Source organism: Pseudophryne corroboree, chromosome 5, assembly GCF_028390025.1.
Source record: "Pseudophryne corroboree isolate aPseCor3 chromosome 5, aPseCor3.hap2, whole genome shotgun sequence".
In the NCBI taxonomy this organism is placed as follows: Eukaryota; Metazoa; Chordata; class Amphibia; order Anura; family Myobatrachidae; genus Pseudophryne; species Pseudophryne corroboree.
The window spans coordinates 755,793,884-755,812,903 of record NC_086448.1 but is presented as its reverse complement, the minus strand read 5'-3'; the positions used below and the strand labels follow the sequence as shown (position 1 = coordinate 755,812,903).

Genomic DNA, 19,020 nt, shown 5'->3' with positions numbered 1-19,020 from the left:
GGCTTTGCTGAATATGGGCGAAATCCTTAAGGCGGCAGGATGTGACTATGGCAATGGTATGTGGGTTGTCCTTGCTTTAAAAGATCATCATGTGACCTATAGCTATGTCTTCATAGATTATTGCTGCAGTCGCACCAAACAGTCCTCCTTGGTGCGCCAGGTCCTGTGCAACTCGGCTTGCGCAAGGAATCTTTTTCACTTGAATGTGCATATTTGCCACACAAATGAAACTAATGGATGCAACTAAACCATTTAACGAGGCTTCACCGATTAATTTAAAATGCAACATTTGCAAATTTGTGGTCATCTTTTTTTCATTCTTCTCTTGCGACTTTGCACATACTGTATTTAAAACGAATTCCTGTGCCTTTAAAGTCGCAGCCCGGCGTCTCTGGTACAGACTAGTGCTTAGCTGTCTCTGTGGTACGAATTACTGTATACACAACTTTTAATGAAAAAGTTGCTGCGCTACACCCCTCAACTCGGTTCCTTCATGGCAGGCATCTCGTGCAGCATGGTGTATTGAGGGCTTAATTCAGACCCGATCGCTGCAACAGCAGCAAACAGTCTGAAACCCTTTGGGGAGTGCGCACCTCGTGAGGCCCACTGAGATGCGAAAGCATCTCGCGGCTGCAATCGCCTCTGCCTGATTGACAGGCAGGAGGGGACGTGCCAACGGCGTTAGAACGCCATTGGTGGGGCGCGGTCCGGACACCGCAGGCATGTCCGGACTGTTGCGGGGGCGGGCCATGGCGGCTGCGTGGCGTCACACGCAGCTGCTGCGACCCGGAACGCAGCAGGTAGTCGCCTGCCAGCGTAGTTAGGCTGCGCAGGCACGGAGCTACTTGGTGGGAGTGAAAGCATCGCCTCCGTGCGATGCTTTCGCACCCGTGGGGAAGGGGGGGTAGGGTCTGACATGCGTGATGGACTAGCCCTGTGCTGGGCGTCCCCCCGCATGTCTGAGTAACTGATCATAGATGTGCTAAATTTAACACCTCTACAATCAGGTCTGAATCACCCCCTGATGCTTGACGTATGAGGACACATCTGTAATATCATTTATATTGTAGATATATGTTCTAGGTTCCCTTGACAGTCGGAGCCTGTGTCCTCTTTAAGAAACATAAATATATATTGAAATATTTTTTACCTTCCACCTGCACCCTTAATCCCTAACAATGGTAAATGTAATCTGGCCAGCCATCCCAGCTGGATAGATATGGGTGGCTATTTTACCTTATAGCAGCTATTTTTAGCAGGATATCCGTTGGCCAATATAAGCCCACCATAGCATACCATGCTGGCTGGAACATGTGTTCATGTAAAGCACTCCTTGATAGTAGCGTTTTAAATATCTCCAGTTCCCATTACTGCACCTGGCTAGCAGAAGTTGAACGTCACATAGAATGTTTAGTATCCCCTGTCACAAATAGAGTTCTTAGACCTTCTTGCCACACTTTGCGCTGCTGATTGACTAGCTGTATGTGTCTGCTGGCCAATCATCTCAGGTTTCCCCATTTGCTGCGGTGTGGGTGCCGCCATCTTGCCTGAGGTCAGCTGAAACTGTTACAGCCATTTACAGAGTCTTTATACTGCACATGACTTCAGTGTCCAATCCTGTGTTACGGCTCCCTGTTTAAACCGCTCTCCTCCACCTGCTCGTTGCCAATACAACTAGTCTATTAGGTCTCCTGTGTTAGAAGCGGTTCTCTGTTCCTGAGCTTCCAGCATCTGTTCCAGTTACTTTCCGTTATCCAGAGTGCTCCTATTCTTCTATTGATTCAGTCCTGTGATCAGCGCTCACCATCCTGCAACAAGGAGTCATCATCTCTTACTCCCTGTTGTAATCAGCGTTCATCTTACACCAGTGTCCTGTCTGCTACCTGCAGTATTACCTGTGCTTCCAGCTACAGTATGCTATTTTACAGCCTCCTGCATGCAGTCTCCTAACAGAGCTGCTACCATGGACTGTCATCTGTTCTAGTGTGTTACAGACTGAATCATCCTGTATCCTAAGCACTCATGTATGTTGTAGGTTATATGTTTGGGAATCAGCATGGGATCCTGGCAGTCATAAGACCGACGCTGAAATTCCGACAGGCGGGATCCCGATGGCGAGCGTAGCGTTTCCCCTTGTGGGCTCGTCACGCTCCGGGCTCGGTGGCGAGATTATTTATTCCCCTTGGGGGGTGGCGTGGAACAACCCCCAAGTGGGGATTCCGACTGCACGGTTTCCTTGGCTGTCGAGATTCCGGCATCTGTATCGTGACCGCTGGAATCCCGACAGCCGGGAAACTAACTGCTTCTCATATATTTAGTATAGCTTCCGCTGCCAGTTAGCATACTTGTTTTTAACCCAGTTTTTCTATATTCTCCTGGGTCCAATAAGATGATACTGAGTCATTCATACTCTTGGAGGGATTTATCGATTAATTGATTAAATTTACTAACGATTGGGATCATGAGCTGGTGAATGTGCCTGATAAAAATAATTGCCCACTATATTCTGGACTACCCTGTAGTAGTCAGTGTACAGGTTATAGAGAGCTATTACAAGGTCCTATCCCAATGTTACCACAGCCATAACTTTCTTCCCAAAGTGTACCCATTGATCTCAAATAACTGCTTGAGGTGCTCTGGGACATTTCTCCATATATGGCAGGAATGTCCCAGTATTCACCCATTGTGGAGTGAGGTGGGTGCCACATACAAAGCTATATTGGAGAGTGACTTGGTAGAAACCTGCAGCTTCTGACTTGTAAGCCTGCTATTTACACAATATAAAAAGTCCTTCATGAATATCTCAGTAGTGCCGGAAATGTAGTAATACAGGTGTGTTAGAGACCCACATCACTCCTAAAGATCATTATGAGTATGGACAGCCTAATTATACCTTTAGCTGACAAGTTTGAGGAGTACTGTTCTATTTAGATTTGCGGCTACTCTCAATATGCTTCATTAACCAGTAGACGCTCATTGCCTGCCCTCGAGTTGTGATTTTGAGTTTGTGGCCTTAGAATGATGGCAAATTCTATTGGAATATGCCTATAAGACTATGAGGACTGGGTCCTATGGCCTAATTCAGACCTGATTGCAGCAGCAAAATCTTTCTCTAATGGGCAAAACCACGTGCAGTGCAGGTGGGGCAGCTATAACGTGCAGAGAGAGTTAGATTTGGGTGTGGTGTGTTCAAACTGAAATCTCAATTGTACTGTAAAAATAAAGCAGCCAGTATTTACCCTGCACAGAAACAATATAACTGACCCAAATCTAACGCTCTCTGCACATGTTATATCTGCCGCCACCTGCCGTGCACATGGTTTCTCTAGCATCCATAAGGGATATTGGGGGAATCTAGTACGATAGGTATAGAAGGGGTCCAAATTTCTTCACTGTGTGTGCTGGCTCCTCCCCTGTTTGCCCCCTCCCACAGGCAGTTTAGAAAAAAGTGCCCTCAGGAGAGGATGCACGTCTCTGCAGCTCCAGAGAGTTTTCTTCAATTTCTTTTAAACTTTTATTATTTTCGGTATGCTGTTTGGGAAACAGCTTAGCTGCACCGTGGGAGTTAGGTGGGGTAGCGGTCACCGGCCTTGCGAGGTATCAGAGCCGCTTTCCTGCTGCTGGACCACCGTCCTGAGAGGTTGTTTGTTCAGCGGGGCACTGCGCCTTGGCTGTCACAATCGCAGCAAACCCCACACCCCTAACACTAGCCTGAAGGTGACGTCTGTGGTGAGTACAAACTGGGGGGCCCCCGGTTCAAAGTGCGGCTTAACGCGGGCGCGGCATACAGGACCCTCCTGGGGGGTCCCGCTGGAGCCCCGTGCAGACTGGTTTATATTTGCTTGAACTAGCACTTGTGCAACGATTTTAAGCCACACAGGAGAGTTTGCCAGTATAAAAATCATTATAACTCCGGCGCCATTTGAGGGGGCGGAGATAACTCAGAGCGGGACCAGAGGCATTTTGGCGCCTTCCTCTGCTTAATGCTGCCACACACAGCGCTTCCTGCATCTCAAGACATGCTGGAAATTTGGTACAGGGTGTTACAAAGGGGGAGAGCTGCTGTTGTACACGGTCTGTGTCCTCTACAGGACAGAATTTACTAGTATTTGCTCTGTTATAGTTAGCTGTCAGCCTCATTGGGGCAGTGCAGCTAGGGGTGTGATGGTGTCCTTCTCTCTGTGTGTCTCCTCTCACATACAGTAAGGGCAGGCTTGCAAAGTATTACTGTCTGTGTGTATGTCATTGTGCTTACTGTGAATCATGGGTAAACACAATGTGTGCAGTGTATGCCACATCAGATTCTCTCCCATGTCATCTGATTCTGTTTCTTGTGAACAATGCAGCCAATCTTCACAAATCAGTGAAGGGGCTGGGGGGAGAGGGTCCAGAGCCCCACTGGCTAGGGTCTCTTAAAACTACGATGTCTGCTACGTCATCCCAGCTCACTGCTAATGTACAGAAAACTCTGCTACTACAACAAGCTGTTGCAGACTTAGCTGCTAGGGCAAATGTTACACAGCCCCCCTTCTCTCATGCAGGTCCACAAAAGCGTGGTCTACCTGCTCTGCTGTCTGATACAGATGAGGATATACAGGAGGATGGGGAGGACTTGGATCCCGTTAGTGGGGATTCAGATTCTGCTCAGGGTATTGAACCCCAATTTCTGGCTATACGGGACATGTTAAAGTTCCCTCTAGAGGACGCTGCATCACAGCAGTCGTTTTTCTTTAGACAAAACAAGCCTAATTTCACTTTCCTTGATTCTGCAGAGTTAGATGACCTATTCAAGTTAGCCTCAGAAAAAAAAAAAAGACAAAAAATTCCAGGTGTCCAAAAAGTTTTTGCACACTTTACCATTTGCTCCTGAAGGCAGGAGGTTTTGAGAGGAACCGCCTGGGATTGACGTAACAGTCTCTCGACTGTCTAATAATGCGGTGCTGCTTGCCTCGGGCTCCTTTACCATAAAGGATCCTGGGGACCGGAAAATAGAGACTACGCTAAAATCTGTTTACATGGCAGCAGGTGTATTGCAAAGGCTGGTCATAGCTGGATGCTGGATGACCCATGCCATTCATACGTGGGCTACTCAGATTCAGGAGAGCCTCTCCGGGGCTATGCCCCTGGTCACTGTGGTGACTCTCCTTAAGCACATTCAGGACACTACACGCGTCCTGTGTGACTCACTCAAGGAGATGGGAAATATTAATGCTAGGACTTTAGCCATGGCAGTGTCGGCGTGCAGGGCTTTGTGGTTGCGTCAGTGGATTGCGGACGCAGAATCAAAGTGCAGTGTGGAATCCCTCCCCTCTTCTGGGGAATGGCTCTTTGGGGATGAGTTGGATATGTGGATTTCCAAAGTAACGGCTGGAAAATCCACATTCCCTCTGGGGCCCCACCGGCGAGACGCTCCTATACGGGGCCGTCTGTGCAGTCCTTTCAGTCTAACAGATTTCGATCTATGGCCAGATGTGCCTCAAATGCCACTAGAGGCACCAGAGGTAAGTCAAGAAAACCTGCAAGCACCAGCTCTCAGGACCAGACCACCAGTTCTTCTTCCACTAAGACCTCAGCATGATGGTGCCCACCCACCCCGAGGGGATCTCGAGGTGGGAGATCGACTGCGTCACTTCAGCAGCATCTGGGAGGCTTCCTGCCAGGATATCTGGGTCAGGGATCTCATTTCTCAGGGCTACCAGCTGGAGTTCGACGGTGCTCCTCCCAAACGATTTTTCAAATCAAGCTTACCAGCTTTAGAGGATATGCAGGTTACGTTGCAATAGGCCATCCAAAAGTTGGTACAGTCCCACGTCATTGTTCCAGTACCAATACCACAACGAGGCAAGGGTTATTACTCCAACCTGTTTGTGGTACCGAAACCGGATGATTCTGTAAGGCCCATTTTGAATCTCAAGTCCTTGAACCCTTATCTGAAGGTTTTCAAGTTCAAAATGGAATCCTTGCGAGCAGTATTTGCGGGCATGGAGGAACAGGAATTCATGGTCTCCCTGGATGTCAAGGATGCCTACCTTCATATTCCAATTTGGCCACCTCATCAGACGTACCCCTGCTGGATGGTCACTACCAGTTCCAGGCCCTGCCCTTCGGCCTGTCCACAGCTCCGAGGGTATTCACGAAGGTGATGGCGGCGATGATGTTCCAACTCCGGGTCCAGGAGGTCAATGTGGTCCCTTACCTGGACGATCTTCTGATAAAAGCAACAACCAGAGAGCTGTTATTGCTCCATATCGACCGCACTATCCATCTTCTGGGTGGATCCTCAATTAACAGAAGTCCGACCTGGAGCCAACTCAGCGGCTCTTGTTCCTGGGAATGTTGCTGGATACTGTGGTGCGAAAGGTGTTCCTACCAGAGTACAAGGCAAGAACACTTCAGGAGATGGTCTAAATGGTGCTCCAACCTACATGAGTGTCCATCCATCTTTGCATACGATTGCTGTGAAAGATGGTCGCCTCATGCGAGGCGATCCAATATGGGAGATTCCATGCCAGAATATTTCAATTAGATCTCCTGAGCAAGTGGTCCGGATCACATCTGCAAATGCACCGAGTGATTCGGCTGTCACCTCAGGCCAGGATTTCCCTCCTGTGGTGGCTGCAGTCCTCCAATCTCCTGAAAGGCCGGAGTTTCGGGATTCAGGATTGGATCCTCCTCACGACGGATGCGAGGATGGTGAGCTGTCACCCAAGGGGCGTAGTTCCAGGGCAGGTGGTCAGTCCACAAAGCCCTCCTTCCAATCAACATTCTGGAACTTCGGGCGATCTACAATGCTCTGCTTCAGACCTCTCCTCTGCTCACGGATCACACGATCCAAGTTCAGTCAGACAACCCCACAGCAGTGGCGTACATCAATGGGCATAGAGGGACAAAAAGCAGAGCCTGCATGTGAGAGGTGTCAAAGATACTCCTCGGACGGGCGGACAGAAATGCAAGAACAAGGTCCGCAATCTTCGTTTCCGGGTGTGGACAACTGGGAAGTGGACTTCCGCAGTCGTCACGATCTCCACCCGGGGGAGTGGGGACTCCACCTTCAGGTGTTCCAGCAGACCATCCACCAGTGGGGCTGCCCACAGATAGACTTGATGGCTTCTCAACTCAACAAGAAGCTTCACTGGTTTTGCTCATGAACCAGGGACCCTCAGGCGAGGGCATTGGATGCACTGACATCGCCTTGGTCTACCTGTTTCCTCCGATTCTGTTGCTCCCAAGGGTGCTCAAGCGAATCAGAGATCAAGGAGTCCAGGCAATTCTGATTGCCCCGGATCGGCCTTGGAGGGCGTGGTACACGGATCTTCTGGACATGTCCGTCAAAGTCCCTTGGTCTCTACCGCTAAGAAGCGATCTTCTTCAACAGGGTCCGTTCGTCTACCTGGACTTATGGCGACTTTGTTTGACAGTATGGAAGTTGAGCGGAACATCCTAGCTCACAAGGGCCTTTCCAAAAAGGTTATTGCTACCATGGTTCAGGCCAGGAAACCTGTGACGTCAAAACACTACCATCATATCTGAAGAAGATATGTGTCTTGGTACGAGGAACGCATGTATCCACTTGGGACGTTTCTTACATTTCCTGCAGGCTGGTGTGGATAAGGACTTGCGGCTGGGTTCCATTAAGGTCCAGATTTCAGCGCTCTCCATTTTCTTCCAGTAGAAATTGGCACTGTTGCCAGAAGTTCAGACCTTCTTGAAAGGGGTACACCACATACAACCTCCTTTTATGCCACCTACGGCGCCCTGGGATTTGAGTGTGGTGTTGGAATTTCTACAGTCCTCCTGGTTTGAGCCTCTGATGACTGTAGAAGACAAGTACCTCACGTGGAAGACAGTGATATTACTGGCCCTGGCTTCTGCTAGGTGTGTATCAGAATTGTGTAAAAGTCCGTACTTCGTCTTTTACGAGGGCAGAGCAGAGCTCAGGACTAGGCAGCAGTTCCTGCCGAAGGTTGTCTCTGCGTTTCACCTGAATCAACCTATTGTGGTTCCATCTAGTTCTGACACTTCTGCTCCTCCGGAGGCGTTGGTTGCTGCGCGAGCCTTGAAGATCTATGCCAAGCGAACGGCTTGAATCAGAAAGATTGATTCCTTGTTTGTGATCTATGATGCGCAGAAAAAGGGTTGCCCTGCTTCGAAGGAGTCCATTGTTCGTTGGCTTAGGCTTACTATCCAACAGGCCTATGTGTCGGCAGCCTTACCTGTTCCTAAGTCTCTGAAAACCCACTCAACAAGATCTGTGGGCCCTTCCTGGGCGGCTGCCCGTGGAGTCTCGGCCTTGCAACTATGCCAAGCTGTGACTTGGTTGGGGAAGAACACCTTTGTGAAGTTCTACAAGTTTGATACCCTGGCCAAAGAGGATACCCAGTTTGGGCAGGCGGTGCTGCAGCAGTCTCCGCACATTCCCGCCCGTTCTGGAAGCTTTGGGACGTTCCCATCGTACTAGGTTCCCCCAATATCCCTTATGGATGCTAGAGAAAATAGGATTTTAATTACCTACCGGTAAATCCTTTTCTCGTAGTCCATAACGGATATTGGGCGCCCGCCTCAGTGCACTGACTTTTCTGCAGGTTCTCTTTTATGTGTTTACCTGTTCAGCTGTTGCTGTTGTTGTTACCAGCCGTTGCGGGTTGTTATATGTTAGTGGTGTGCTGGTATAAAATCTCACCACTTCTTGTTTTTCATGTTCCTTCTCTCATATATGTCCTTTTTCCTTCGGGCACTGTTTTACCTATAACTGCCTGTGGGAGGGGGCATAAAGGGGAGGAGCCAGCACACCCAATGAAGAAATTTAAAGTGCACCAGCTCCTTTGGACCCCGTCTATACCCCATCGTACTAGATTCCCCCAATATCCCTTATGGACTACGAGAAAAGGATTTGCCGGTAGCTAATTAAAATCCTATTTTTGCCCATTAGAGAGAGATTTTGCGATCAGGTCTGAATTAGGCCCCTAGTCTGCTCCCTTCTCCTTGTACCCCTGCTCTTGTTTTTCTCATTGCCCATCTGTCCCACTATGGGGGTAATTCCAAGTTGATCGCAGCAGGAAATCTTTTAGCAGTTGGGCAAAACCATGTGCACTGCAGGGGAGGCAGATATAACATGTGCAGAGAGAGTTATATTTGGGTGGGTTATTTTGTTTCTGTGCAGGGTAAATACGGGTTGCTTTATTTTTACACTGCAATTTAGACTGCAGATTGAACACACCACACCCAAATCTAACTCTCTCTGCACATGTTAAATCTGCCTCCCCTGCACTGTACATGGTTTTGCCCAACTGCTAAAAAATTTCCTGCTGCGATCAACTTGGAATTACCCCCTATGTTCTTTTGTACAACTTTATTATCGTTCATCTTCAAGAGCTGTGCATGATGTACTGGAGTTGGTGCATGAGCATTTTAGCTAAGGCCCTTTGCTATGCTCTCGTGTCAGCATAGCTATTGTTAGTGTGCAGCTACTCTACAGCTTTGCTCTCAGCTGGAAGTTATCATTTGTAAACTGATCTCTAGTTTATCCATTTCTATTCATCTATGACCGTATATGTACACTCTGTATGATACTGTTTTATATAACTCCCCGTTCAGTAATCTACTCGCTGCTTTTTGGTTTTTCACGAACTGCAAAAAAAAACCAATTTTTCTCTCTTTTTCAGTTGTGAAAACCACTGTATTATTGGCTGATATCAACGATTTTAATGATGTTAATGAAGTTTACAGGCAATGTAAGTATTAGTAAGGAAATAGCAAATCAATGAAGATATAACAAAATAGTTTCTTATCTCCCCTTTTTGCACTATTTAGGGACAATACGGAGTCAGGTGGTTCTCTGCACGAATGCTAATAGCAAGGTTTAGCATACAGGGGGTATTTCAGACCTGATCGCTGGACAGCGATTTTTGCAGCCCTGCGATCGGATAGTCACCGCCAACGGGGGGGGGGGGGTGTATTTTAATTGTGCAAGTGTGCGATCGCATGTGTACCAGAGCTGTACAAACTGATTTTGTGCAGTCTGCGCAGCCCAGGACACTCTCAGCCGCTGCGATCACATCAGCCTGTCCGGGACCGGAATTTACATCGGGAACCCTCCCTGCAAATGCATGGACACGCCTACGTTTTTCCAAACACTCCCTTAAAGCGGTCAGTTGACACCCACAAATGCCTTCTTCCTGTCAGTCTCCTTGCCATCGCCCATGTGAACGATCCGCTTTGTACCCGTACAATGCGCCTGCGCATTGCGGTGCATACACATACACAGTTTGTGCCTGATCGCCCGCTGTACGAAAACGCACAGCAGCGATTATGTCTGAATCGGCCCCATAGTGCATGCGCAGATGCCAATCTATGCTTTGTTGCCTATCTCCAGGGCCGGATTATAGACCGGGCGGTCATCCAGGGGCCCCCACACATTGGTAGCCCCACACTGCGGCATATATTGTTCTGGCCCGGCCCTCTCTAGCCCTGCCTGGCTGTCTCCTAGCATCAGGGCACTGCAGTGCTGCGATTTGCAGGTGGCAAGGGGGGCAGGGCCTAATGCCATGAAGTGTCCGTCCACATCAGAGACCTGTGCTGAAGCTTACCCAGGCTGTAATAGGTAGTGTCTCTCCCACTCGCTCCCCCTCTCTTGCACCCCTCTTTCTCTCCCTGATGCTGTCTCTCTTTTTCCCTGACACCCTTCCTCTCTTGCACTCTTTTCGCTCCCTGACTCTCTTTCTTTCTTTCTCTCTCTCTCTTTCTCCATTCTCTCCCTGACACGTACTCTCTCTCTTTTCCTCTCACTTTCTCTCCACTCTCACTGTCTTCCTGACACACACACTGTTGCTCCCCTCCCTCTTTCTCCCTGACACCCTCTGTCTCTCTCCTGGTCGCTCCCACTCCCTCTCTACCTAACACCATCTCTCTCCCTGACACCCACACTGTCTCTCTTTCTCCCCTCTATTCCCTCCCTCTTTCTCCATCACCCTCTCTCTTGCTATCCTCATTTTCTCTCCCTGACACCCCCTCTCTCTCTCTCTCCCCTGTTCTCTGCTTCCCTCTCATCCGACACCCCCTGTCTCTATCTTTCTCTCCGACACCCTCTCTTTCTTTCTTTCTTTCTTTCTTTCTTTCTTTCTTTCTTTCTTGCTACTCTCTCTCTGACAACCTCTTTCTCTAGCTGTTCTCTCTCATTTATACTGTATCTCTCTCTCACTCTCTCTCTCCCTGACACCCTCTTTGTCTCTCTCTAACGCCCCTCACTCTCTCATCTGCTCCCATAAGGGGCAAAATAGTGACAACAGCTGGGTGCAAAGTCAATTTTATTGGTGGGAGCCCCCCACACCTGTGTTGCCCTATTATTTGGGCTTTTTGGGCCATTAACTGGGTAGTGACAATGAGATCGCATGGACATGTTCTGTCTTGTGGGATTGTTGTGGGTGTGCTCTTCTGAGTTATGCATATGCACAAGGGAAGCCTATTTCAAATGGATCTCTTGCACCTAGCATGTGGCTGGTGTAATTGGTGATACTAATGACATTTGCAGCTGTGGACAGAGCGGCTTCCTACATGAAGCTATATGGGTTCTCGCATAAGTCCTACAGAAGGTGGCGTTAGCATGATGTGCTAAATCAGGCTTCTGAGGAATCATGCAACTTTGCATCCCAGTCAGAAATACCCCTGTGTATTTATTTTGCAAATGCATTCACAGGAGACAAGGTATCAGGCAAAATACCCGTTACTTGTTTATGTTAACCACTTAACTGACTATTTTTTTCCCAAAAAACTGCTCAGAATTTGTCGGGGGTTTTTATGAGTGAATTAGGTGAAGAACATGAATGTAACCCAATCCAAAAGATTTTAGTTAAAAAAAATGAATAAAAAAATAAATAAATAATTAAAAAATTATAATTTCAAACATCGGAACATTGATCAGGAACGTTGCGACCATCTGAACATTGAGACTTTACTTCACTGTCTTGTGTTCCTCATATAATGCCGGAATCAGATAGTAGCTTGTAATCATTCCACCGCCGCGGTATGATCACGGCAAAGAGCACACACCAAAGATTCCGGTAATGTACGAGGAAAACAAGACAGTGAATTGATGTGCCTTGGTTACAAGCTACTATCTGATTCCGGCATTATATGAGGAACACAAGACAGTGAATTAATGTGCCCTGATTACAAGCTTTTATCTGGTACGCAGTATATTGTGGGTAGAATATCACTACCCATTCCTGGAAATACTACACCATAGGCGCTTGTTCCCTTCTTTCCTTTCGTGTATATATATATATATATATAATATATAATATATATATATACAAACAGAGAACCCAGCGCTCACCAAGGTAAACTCACTTATCCTCAACAATTCAATAAATATATGATGGGGGTTTAGTTGGTGGATTGGCCAATGCACGGAAGCCTGCATACCGATTTTCAAGGTACCCCACCTTCATGCAGGTCCTACACTATCACAGAGTCTCAAAACCTGTGATAGTGTAGGACCTGCATGAAGGTGGGGCACCTTGAAAATCGGTATGCAGGCTTCCGTGCATTGGCCAATCCACCAACTAAACCCCCATCATTTATTTATTGAATTGTTGAGGATAAGTGAGTTTACCTTGGTGAGTGCTGGGTTCTCTGTTTGTATTTATTAGAGCGATGTGGTCATGGGCTACATGCACCCCGCCCTGTGAGTGGTAAGTACAGCTGTGTACCCCACTTCTGTGGTGGAGAGTGCAGTGTTACATGCACCCCACCCTGTGAGTGGTAAGTGCATAGCTGTGCCCCGCTTCTGGTGTGGTGAGTGCTGTGGTTTTTCCTCTGTGTGTGTGTATATATATATATATATATATATATATATATACCAGGAAAGCTATCGGCACCACAGATGCAGTATAACAAGTAACAACACTAGTATTGGAACTACGGATATATGATCAGCCTAGTGGGCACTCCCTATGTCTTATCAGGGCGTCAGCTTTGTACCTCAAATATGGTTAGGCACCGGTATAAGTGTCTAGAATAAAGATTTATGAACAAAGGATGAGGTAATAAAAAGCGACCACTGGTGCAAAAACCATTTGCAAAACTAGGCAGTTATATAAAAAATTACATTTATTACAATATAAAGCACTAAAAACAAACCGAGTATTTATGAAGTAAAAATAAGTAATAGAAGTACCATACATAAAAAAACATATATAAAAAACGCATGGAAAGGCTAGAAAGCATAAAAGGGGTACATAGGACATAAAAATACGTGAGAATAAAAAAATTCAAAAAACAATTAAAAAGAGAGGAGTGAAGTATCTTAACTTAGTCACTGAGGTTAGATCAAGGCAGCACCCAACGCGTTTCGTCCTGTCTGGACTTCATCAATATATTATACGTACACGTACATCCGCTTTCTTGGACAAATTTTGGTTAAATTGTATTTAAATTCACTTGTTACAGCAAATAGAGGTATTTCCTGAAAATGCAGAGCCTTCTGGAAAAAACACTAGGTATATTTTGTGTAGCTTCTGGCACTCTAAAAATGTGTGATCTCGAAAAATGGGCTCCACACTGGAATGAGAACACCATAAGCAACAAAGGGCTTAAAATGCTCTTGACAGACAAACGCCATTGCACCAAAAGAAACAAAACACAAAAAAGTGGTTGAATTTAGGTATTGTTGGCTTGTTAATACCTGTATATTTACCCTGCTTCCCAGCCATTCTGTCGGCATCCCTCGCTAACATCTGTAAAGTTTTTCAACTAACCAATTAGCAGGCGGATGGGGTTCGGAGTCCGACCTCTCCCCTTACTAATCCTCCCATACCATTGTTTTTCCCCCTCTTTTTCTAGCGTAGTGTCTAAAAATTCTCCTTACGTGTGTATTGTCTTCAGACATGTCTTAATGTTCATATCACAATGTCTTGACTAATATGTGCTATCTAGGGCAAGATGCATCAAGCATAACGTTTTGCATGCGATGCGTGCCGCCACTCTCCGCAAGCATGACAGCGTTTATTAACTCCATGTGCTTGGAGAAAATTCCAAAGGACAATTCTTGCGGTGACGGGACTTCCGGGATTATGACCTGGAGTCCTATCTGCACATCTGTGGGCTGACGCCTGCACCACATTGGGATCTGGAAAGGATCTGATTGGACGCCCCCTAGTGGGGACCCAAACCCCAGAATCGATCACATTTCGGGGCTTGGTGTATATGCATTAAGCGGCCAGACCTCCAAAAACCACATTTTCAGAGGTTTGGGCACATTTTTAACCTTAGTGCATCCCCTCACAGATTTGTTTTCAGCTTTACATAATGCCATACCATGTACTGTTTTCTATTGAGGGACTTTAATAAAATGTTGTTTCACAAATAAAACAACCCTTACGTTTGTACTTTTAACACAATTTAGTTCTTTTGTTTCCCAGTCTTTCAGAATAATTTCCCGGCACGGGCCGCTTACCAGGTTGCTGCTTTGCCAAAAGTAAGTTGTTCAAGCCATTCTTTCCAAATACAGATGTATCTCTTCTTCCTATATGTTTAGCCTTCATGTTTGGAATAGAATATTTCAGTTTACAAAGTACTCCAGGAGTCATATGCTAACAATTTAACTCTTACAATACTTGTACATGATACTGATTTCCTTTTGGCGCTATGTGTAACCATTCGGCCATCTTAAAGCTGTTCATATAACAGACGCATTTGCATGATGATGTAAGCCAGTACATGCCGCCTTCTGGTGCCCATGCACACCTGTCTCTCCCCTTCCTCCCAAAAGGAATATGTTATGTGCATGTAGAACAGTTAAGGTAGGTACACAATGGCCGATATATCGCGGGTCCGTCGCCCAGTGTGTACAGGCGATATGTCTGTGAACTCCGTCGTTCACAGAAATATTGTGTCGGCCCGGCAGCACAGCCGATGGCCAATATATCTACCGATATATTGGCGCATCGCTGTGTGTGTACGGGCGACCAGCCGGCCGCCCGTACACATGCTGCGGCAGCCGCGGTGATTGACAGCTGAACTGGGCGGGCGTGTGTACATGCCCGCCCAGTTCATGACGTCAGTCCCCGATGGATCGGGCAGTGTGTATGCACAGCACACTGCCCGATCCGTCCATAGATATATCTGCAGATCAATTGATCTGCAGATATATCTTTCAGTGTGTACCTACCTTTAATTTAAATGAGTGTGATAGTAAATTCCGGTGGTTGGGATGCCGATGGTCACATGACCAACCACGGTATCCCGACTTTTAGAATGCCGACAGGGTAATTAATTTTACCCCTCCCCTGCTCCCTACCTTAACCCGACTGGGGTGGTGGCTAGGGCTAAAATAGTGGGGGTGGCGGCTATGGCTAATCACAGGGGGTGGCGAGTAGGGCTAAGACTTGGGGGGGGGCATCTACGGCTAACCTCTCCTCTAGTGCTACCCCCAAACCCTAACCGTTACCTCAATTCTTACCCTCGGAATATCGCTGTTTGGTGTTCCGGCATCGGGCTTCCAGCGCTGGTCACCTGACTAACCACTGGGATGCTGACCGCATCCCATCTAAACAAAAGAGTTATGACTTTACCATTATACTTTAGACCAGTTTTACCTGTAGTCTTTTAATCCTTAAAAAAGAAGGGGCTCATTTATCAACGCGTGATAAAACCCATTGCGAATAATAAAACTCATTGCGTCTGATAAATGGTGCTCCAATCAGCTCCCAATTGTCATGTGTTTGAGAAAATGACAGTTGGTAGCTGATGTGCTAGAGAACCATTTATCATTCACAACGAGTTTTATCACTCATTGATAAATGGGTCCCATTGATAAATGGGCCCTAACTGGGTCCCTTTTTTGCTGCTCCAAAAAATATTTATTTTCCCTTTTTTATTTAAGGGAGGAAGAGTGGAAATCGAGGCGGTGGCTGTCCTTGGACCTATAACAGAGGTTTCCCCGGCACTATAAGGATGACGCTTACATACAGTACCGCCTGTGCCCATGTATTTGATAGAAGCACTATTTTGGAGGGGCTGTTTTGTATTTTGGGCATTTTTTGGGGAAGAACTGATTAATGTTTTAAGCATTAGTCCTAAGCTGTTTAAAGGACATTGTGTTTAGTATCTTTAATAATTCAGTCAGAAGGAATGTAATTATACATGTCAGCAATAAAGGTTAATTATATATATATTTTTTTTCAGATTTAGATTTTATTGATACTGCGCACATCACCATATATATTCACAATAAACCATAATAAGCACTGACATAAAATTAAGAAAATTATCTTTGTTCACTCAAGATTTGTCTAGGTTTTATTTTATTCTCCTCTTTTTTTTCTTTTTTTCATAAAACTAGGAATATAGGTGGTCATTCCGAGTTGATCGCTAGCAGAAAATGTTCGCTGTGCAACGCTGATGCAAAAAAACGTACTTTTGCCCATTCGTATGCAGCGCAGTGTTTCACAACGGCCGATGTATTTACACAAGGTCTAGCGAAGCATTTCATTCGCACTGCTGGCCGCAGAGTGATTGACAGGAAGAGGGCGTTTCTGGGTGTCAACTGATCGTTTTCAGGTAGTGGTCAAAAAAGCGCAGGCGTGCCAGGAAAAACGCAGGCGTGGCTGGCCGAACGCAGGGTGTGTTTGTGACGTCAAATCCGGAACTGAATGGTCTGAAGAGATTGCAAGCGCTGAGTAGGTCTGGAGCTACTCTAAAACTGCACACTTTTTTTTTTTTCTGTAGCCGCTCTGCGATCCTTTCGTTCGCACTTCTGCTAAGCTAAGATACACTCCCAGTGGGAGGTGGCATAGTGTTTGCACGACTGCTAAAAACTGCTAGCGAGCGATCAACTCTGAATGACCCCTATATTTCACATCAAGTATGTAAAATTGGAAAATTGTCAGGACTTCAGTAAAATTGTCAGTTGGTTCCACTGCTCGTCTTGCATCTCCAGGTTTCTCTATCACTGTTAATTCATCTTGGACACCACTAGAAGTGTAACAAGTTTTATCACTCACAACTTTTATCACTCGTTGATAAATGAGCCCCTATGGTTCTTCTTTCTGCAAAATAAAGTGCGTCCCAAATATTACATCCTATTAACTTATTAGCACTCTGCTTATAAAAATGTTCTTACTTTTAGGATACTGTGCTTTTTTTTTTTTTTTTTTTTTTTAAGCTTCAGAGATTCATGGAGCTCTCACCAATTGTGGCATCCCTGCCACTTTACTTGACATCCCTCCCCCCTTCCCAGCACAACTACTCATCCGCTTCTGTGGTTATGGGCAGTTAAGCATAGTGGAAGAGCTGTCCAGCAATAGCAGGGAATTAATGTTATAGCTGATGGGTGTATATTATATTTGCTAACTTTCCCTCATTGTCAGGGATACTCCCTGAAATAGCTGCAATCTCCCATACTCCCTGAAGAGTATTGTAATCTCCCTGATTGCACCTTACCCACATTATTTCGTTGTTTTATTCCTGGAAAAAAACAAATCCGAGATCTATACATTCAAATGGGGTCATCAGTCCCAGTTCTCTGCATTGGTTATAAGTAGGCTTACCATACTATCCCTTATATAGTATGGTAAGCCACTTATATGGAACCACTTGTGAGTAGAACACAATACATGAACAAGCCCTGAAAAGTATCAGTGTGTATTTATCAAGAACTTAGTAGATGTTACCAACTGCTATGGGGCTCATTTACTTTGTATGTAAAGGAGCCTACACAAACGGTGCAATTTTGGCTGTGGACGATTTTGATTATACTAGAAATAGCTCATTTAAATACTGGGCTTGTCTTTAAGGGGGGCTTATATCGGTATTGCAGGCTTTGATCAGTCAGTAATATACACACGTACCAATATGCACTAGATTGTCAACTTTCTAGTCAAAATTGAGCTGCCTGCACAGTCTATTTTTTTTCTGTGATACCGACACCGCGGAAGCACGCATCGGCATCGCAAGCTGTGATATGTACTATGTTTTGTACCGATTTGGACTATATAATCCATATCAGTAGTTCATATCGCACCGTGTATATGCAGCTTTAGTCCGTTATATGACACTGCTCAGATTAGCAGTACACGTCCACTTTAACACTGCGCTCATAATGTAGGTGTAGCTTTGACAATCTCTCTGAAATGCTTTTTCAAAAGTAGGCAGGTAAGGTGTATATGCCACAGTAGATTTAGTTTTTTCCTATTAAATACATATCATTGTTTAAAAAAAAAATATATATATAAATGTTTTTTCAGGATACAGTAAAGTAGGTTTGTGCCATATTATCTGCAGGTAAAGTATATAGAACAAGTAGGCCCCATATTAGAGAAAATAATTTGACAGTGGTATCCGGATGATAGGTCGACATGACAATGGCTCGTGATAAGGTCAACATGATTTTAAAATATATATATATATATATATATATATATATATATATATATATATATATAATGTCTAGAGGAAACAGAATGATGGGGGGCGCCAATACTGCATTAAAGGATGACGATTTATTAGCACATCATAAAACACAGGTCTAAAAATGTAAGCGTACCAAAGATAGCGGTACAATCACCGCTAATATATTCGTTTAAAAATCAGATACAACATGGATTCACCACTGCAAGTTGCCTTGTTCAGCGTCCATCTATAAGCCACGCCCCATGGCTTGTGGATGGACGCTGAACAAGGCAACATGCAGTGAATCCATCTTGTATCTTTGATTTTAAAACTAATTTATTAGCGGTGATTGTACCGCTATCTTTGGTACTCTTACATTTTTAGACCTGTGTTTTATGATGTGCTAATAAATTGTCGTCTTTTAATGCACTATTGGCGCCCCCCATCATTCTGTTTTCTCTAGACACAATCTTACCCCGTTGGGAGAAGGGAGAACGGGGTGGACGACAGCTGATCTAAATGGCAGTGTGCAGCCAGATTACTTGGAGATTTTTACCTGTTTCAGTTTTGATCCAACAATCTGGACTTGGACTTGTAGTGCCACAGACGTTCTCCATTTAAACCCGGTTTGCG

The 19,020-nt window shown here is 45.7% G+C and overlaps 1 protein-coding gene across 3 annotated transcripts in view; it reads left to right on the top strand.

Annotated features, from left to right (window-relative positions):
• Positions 1–16,169, top strand: part of RIDA (reactive intermediate imine deaminase A homolog) — a 61,264-nt gene extending 45,095 nt beyond the window's left edge. For all 3 annotated transcript variants that reach the window (XM_063924172.1, XM_063924173.1, XM_063924174.1), the window contains exons 3-6: positions 2–56; positions 9,663–9,731; positions 14,418–14,473; positions 15,881–16,169. In XM_063924172.1, the coding sequence (XP_063780242.1) occupies positions 2–56; positions 9,663–9,731; positions 14,418–14,473; positions 15,881–15,949 (249 nt within the window). In that variant the 3' untranslated portion in view covers positions 15,950–16,169. The remainder of the gene's footprint in view (position 1; positions 57–9,662; positions 9,732–14,417; positions 14,474–15,880) is intronic.
• Positions 16,170–19,020: the final 2,851 nt, after the last annotated feature.